Genomic DNA, 4986 nt, shown 5'->3' with positions numbered 1-4986 from the left:
TACACTACCCTGACCCCCCCCCCCACACACACACAAAAGGAGCAGGTCCCTATGATGGTCCTCTTCCTCCCTCTACCCTAGAATGGGAGAATGCTGATAAATTACCTAACACATTGCAACAGAGATGCTAATTAGCTGTCAAAGCCCTTTACCTTCGTAGGAAACAAAAAACCACAGGCCCTGATGCTCTGGTCCCTGTCCTTTTGGACTCCCAAGTTGAGGCAATGAGTTAGTTTGGAGTGCAGAAGCCCAGACTGTAGTGCTAGCCCTCTCCTTGTAGCAACCACAGAGGATGGTCGCTGACACCCTGAGCCTTGAACCATGAAAGGCCAGCCTCTGACCCCACTAACCTCAGACAAGGGCAATGTGGCCCTCTTCCCCCGTGCACAGCACCAGTCCCTATCCGCAAGGCAGACCAAAGGCTTCCAAGCCCCTCAAAGTGTTCCTTAAAGCGCCTACCTCCTAGTGGACACTCGTTATGAGCTCCCCTCTTTGCCTCACTTCCCCAGGCCAATGGGGCGGGGAGTCCTGATGCCGACCCCCCTTCTGGGAGCCTGCCAGAGACTGCTCGCCTGGAAGTGCCCATTCCCCTCAAAGTGAGCATGGGCTCCTAGGACTTACACCACTGTCCAAACTGGCAACAGCTCCAGAGCCCCAGACCCTCAAGATCTGCGCGAGTAATTACACCCCTACCTAACTCTCTATCCAGGACAGTACTCCGCGCCCTAACGCCGGTAGAAACTGCAGAGACCCCAGCCCAGCGGTGGCGCGATCGAGACCCCGCCCCGCACGATGGCACCTCGATCTCGCCCCGCTGCCCTCGGGCTCTCAGGCGCCGAGGCCCCAGCACGACCCTCCGACCCGCGCGCTCCGAAGCCTCCGCGGGTCACCCGACCCCGCGGCCGCGGGCCTGACCTTGTCGGAGCTCGGGGTCGTCCAGCACGTTATAGGCCGCGTAGTCGCGGACGCCGTGCAGCCGCAGGATCTGCACCACGGCGTTGCTGAAGCCGCACTGGGGCTGCTCCGGCGTCCTTGAGGAAGACCACCACCTTGTCTTTCTTCACCATCGTGTCCAGCTGTTCCGCCCGGCCGCCGCCGCCCGAGCCTGCCGCCCGCACGCCGGTACCCCGNGTAGAGCCGCCGCCGCCCGACCCAGGGACGCGCTCATCCCCTCCCGCCCTCCGGAGCCCTCTACGGCCCCGAACCTCAGCGGCCACTGAGTCTTCCCTAGGCCCGCGGCGGCCCGGCCCGCCCCCCAGAGGCCCTCATTGGACGGGATCCTAACTGCTCTTCACGATTGGACAATACCAGCCCGCGCAGGTGGGAGGTGGGCCTTACGTCGGCACCTCACCGCCTTCCTATTGGCTGTCGGCAATAGCTTTTCCAGTTGATTGGACAGAGTGGATGCCCATCAGAGTCACGCTGAGGGACTACGGGAAACAAAACTGGGGGAAAGGGACTTTCTTCCGGAGAGTCGCCAGCAGGCCAGCAGGGATGCCCAGGGATGGCGAGGAAAGGCGCTGGGCGGGGTTTCGTCTGTTCTGCGGAACGCCGGGAAGGGGTCACTTCTAGACGAAGGTTCCGGTTCCGAAGTCGGCGGCCAGGGGTTGCCATGGCGACGCAGCGGGCAGTCGATCCGGCTATGGCCGAATCCCGAGAGTCGGAAGCACTAGGGCAGGCGGGCCCCCGCTTCTCCAGCCCCGGTGAGCCTCGCGGGCGCCCGAGGAGCCGACACGACGGGGAGCTGGGCGGGGCTCCGGCCTCAGGCCTGCGGGTTCCCTCCCTGGCCCCGCCGCGCACGTGGGCAGCGGCCCAGGCCCCGCCCCGCGCGCGATTTTTTCTCTGGAACAACTTTTGCTTTAAAAATGTGTCAGGTGCTGTCGCCTGCGCGGTCGCTGGACTTCGGGCCTCGCCGGTCCTCCAGCCCAGCTGAGTCAGCGCTCGTGCCTGGGCTGGGCATGGGTTGCTGAATGGAGAACTCAAAAAGGGAGGAGCTGCCAGGCGCCCGCGGTCCGGCGCTCGGAAGCTCCCGCGGGCGATCACGTGAACCTGCGAGTTCAAGACCAGGCTGGGCCGCCTAGCGTGACCCGGTCCGGAAAAGAAAAAGTAAGTAGGAGTAATAAATGAATGGGTTCTTCCCACAGCCATCTCCCCAGCAGCTTCGGGGTGCTCGACGCGGTGCCAACACCGACTATCCCAGGACACCCGGTGTCCCCGAAGCTTGTAGTTAGCATGAGAAATAAGAAGCGGAAATAAAGCCCTGTGGGGCTACCCAGGAGAGAAAAGGCTTCCTCAGGCCACTGTGCATATGTGCCATTGCTTGGCCTGTGTTTACTAACCAGAACAAGGGCTGGAACGTGGTAGGTGCTCTTACTGGTAAAAGCATGAATCCAAAGAGCAGGACTCGGTGGAATGCTGTATGGTCTGCAGTCTTGGGACCGCGCTGGGTTGGTGGTACCCAAGAGCTCACCAGACTTGCAGAAAAAGAATACTCCGGAGGAAGCTGAGGCATGCCTGCTCCAGAGCCAGCGGTTCCATGTGCAATTTTCCTCTGATAGTTCCTGAATACTGTTGCCACGGTGATAATGACCTCCATGTCATTATCTATCCACCAACAGTAAGAGAAGCTTTGCAGTCGAGATATTGTTTGGCAGACAGAGTGGTTTCTGTTGGACACTAAGTACTGCTACAAATTATTTTTTTAACCTTTGAGTTATTTTTTAAGTAATGCTGGAGGTGATTTGTTTATTTTGGGGGAATGCTCGAGTTTAAAACCGGAAAATCAGCACATGTCAGCTTGTGAGTCTTCGAGATAACCATCCAGCATGAAACTTACTAATAAACTTAGGACACTACCGGGAAGTGCTCTTTATTGTCATCTTATAACCCCATCGATATTATTGATGCTTACTAATTTTCTAATGTGGGATCCAAAATTAGAATCTTTGTTTTGGGCTGAGGTGTAGCTCATGCTTGACCCTGGGTTCAATCCCCAGCACTGAAAAAGAAAAGAAAAGAAATAATTTTTCTTTGTTTTACAGATCCATTAATTCCAGATAAGTCAGAGGAAGGAGCATCATGGGAAGAAATATATAGAAAATGCTGTTAACGCTGAGGTCACTGTTTTTCAAAGTCAGAAGGTGTCCTTAACAATACAGAATATATTAATTTCCTTCCAAAATCATCTTTTATTCATATGTATATTGGAGTAAGTTTCTTCCTTAAAAAAATTTGATAATTTGTTCCTGAAAACCTACATTGTTTTTTATTTAAACTGTCTTAATTCTGTTTTTGTGTTGACTTAGAGATGGAGAATTCACAAACTGTGTTCTGAGGATCTGAGACGGAGTAGTAATGGGAACATATGTGTAGACCGCACACACTCTGTGTTTTCATATATTTATATATTTTATATAAACATTATCCTATCCCTAAACTAGTGTGTAATGTTGTCTTCTGAAGAACATTTGTCCTTTTCAATTGTCAGATGTTACTAAGTTGAGAATGCAGCTCTCATTAAAAATTAAAAGTAATTCTTGAGCAGGAAGAGTACAAAGTCTATGTTTTTCAACATTATAGTGGATATGTAGTGTCTTATAGATAGGAAGACACGTGACATGCCGAGGATCTATGGGCGTTCTTTCAGGAGCTGGGACCGGTTCCTTTGATAGAGTGACCAAGGGCAAGAAAGCAATTTAAATCTCTAAACAAACAAAAAAAAAAATTGAAACAGTATATCTAAATTTAAGTCCTTAAGGGTTTGAGGATATGGCTCAGTGGAAGAACACTTTCCTAGCATGTGCAAGTTTTATCCTCAGTGCCACAAAAGGCAATAATAAAGATACATTGAAACTTTTAGTAAAATACAACCTAAAATACAGTGAAGTATGGCATCTGTTAGCTGGTTCTGTTTGTGACTTAATTCCTTTGGAGTATTAGCACCAAAAACCAAAAAGAACATTTAAACTTTTATACATGATTCACTATTTTGATTTTGAGATTTTTCTTTAGAAATTTTATAACAAAAACTTGTTAGAAATTTGCTGTTGTGTTGTTGAGCGTTTTGAACAAGTAAGTCACCTGTGTCTGCCAGTTTGTGTTCTCTCCCTGTGGGTTTAGTTTGTTTTGTGGAACCAGGGCCTCATCCATGCTAGGCAAGCTGTCACCCAGATCCTAAGGTTCTCATGAATTTCCAAATTTCCCCACACCCAGTGGGCATTAATGAGCAGTGAGGAGAATCCTAGGATTAAACCCCAAGTTCCCCACACCTTGTAAACATGCTGACTCTGACACCCCAAAAATGTTTCTCCCTATCCTTTCAAACAGATATGACTGCATGTATGTGGTGAATATCCTCATTTGCATCTGCCTTTCCAAAAGCAGCTTCACCACTGAAACCATAGTGGAAACCTATAGCCCCTTTTGCTCTCCCAGCCCTTGATGAAGAGCTAGAGTTGGGGTTGCTGAGCTTGCAAGGTGACAGGTGTCATGTTGTCTGAACATTTAGCAGGTAGCTCTTTCCCTTCCCTTGCTCTTGGAGCCAGTGCTGTGTTCTTGATTCCTCAACAATGACCAGCTTTTAGAGGAGAAGGAGGTGAGTTTCATAAGAAAATGGAACACAGAAGTGCTCTCCTAGCTGGCCAGACCTTTCTGCCAGAATCCTTCTAAGAGAAAAGTGGCTGCTTGGGTTACACAAGGGGTGGAGCCACCACACATTCCTGAGCTAAAATAGCATTTACGACCCAGAGTTTGTGGTTCTAAGCTGGAACCTGAAACCTTTCTGTGGAGCTATTATCCAGTAATTTTAGAACATCACGCGCTGCATCCCTGGAATTCACTTGATTCCCTGAACCAAACATATATATGTGAGAGACGAGTGCAAAGCCAGACTGCCCAGAGAATTTTTCTAATTCCCACTGCAGATCTAGAGATGCCTTTTGGTTTTGACTACATCCATCTGACAAGGCAGCTGGTTCATAAATACTC

At 50.5% G+C, this 4986-nt stretch overlaps 1 protein-coding gene, 1 long non-coding RNA gene and 1 other non-coding gene across 4 annotated transcripts in view; 2 read left to right on the top strand and 1 right to left on the bottom strand.

Moving 5' to 3' along the window:
- Nucleotides 1-4986, bottom strand: part of Glrx5 (glutaredoxin 5) — a 38082-nt gene that overhangs the window by 9605 nt on the left and 23491 nt on the right. Inside the window, 2 exon segments of the mRNA XM_048799533.1 lie at nucleotides 916-1031; nucleotides 1033-1150. Of these exon segments, the coding sequence (XP_048655490.1) occupies nucleotides 916-1031; nucleotides 1033-1150 (234 nt within the window).
- Nucleotides 1407-3543, top strand: LOC125615361. Of its 2 annotated transcripts, XR_007345967.1 has the most exons (3): nucleotides 1453-1703; nucleotides 1875-2106; nucleotides 3042-3543. It is a non-coding gene; the product is annotated as an uncharacterized LOC125615361 (long non-coding RNA). The 2 variants fall into 2 exon arrangements; XR_007345968.1 differs by having other exon boundaries at nucleotides 1407-2106.
- On the top strand, nucleotides 2422-2694 carry LOC125615407. The gene has a single exon (XR_007346067.1). It is a non-coding gene; the product is annotated as a small Cajal body-specific RNA 13 (non-coding RNA).

This window comes from Marmota marmota, unplaced genomic scaffold (assembly GCF_001458135.2).
Source record: "Marmota marmota marmota unplaced genomic scaffold, marMar, whole genome shotgun sequence".
Classification (NCBI taxonomy): domain Eukaryota; kingdom Metazoa; phylum Chordata; class Mammalia; order Rodentia; family Sciuridae; genus Marmota; species Marmota marmota.
The sequence above is the reverse complement of the archived record's forward strand: the minus strand, read 5'-3'. Positions and strand labels throughout refer to the sequence as shown.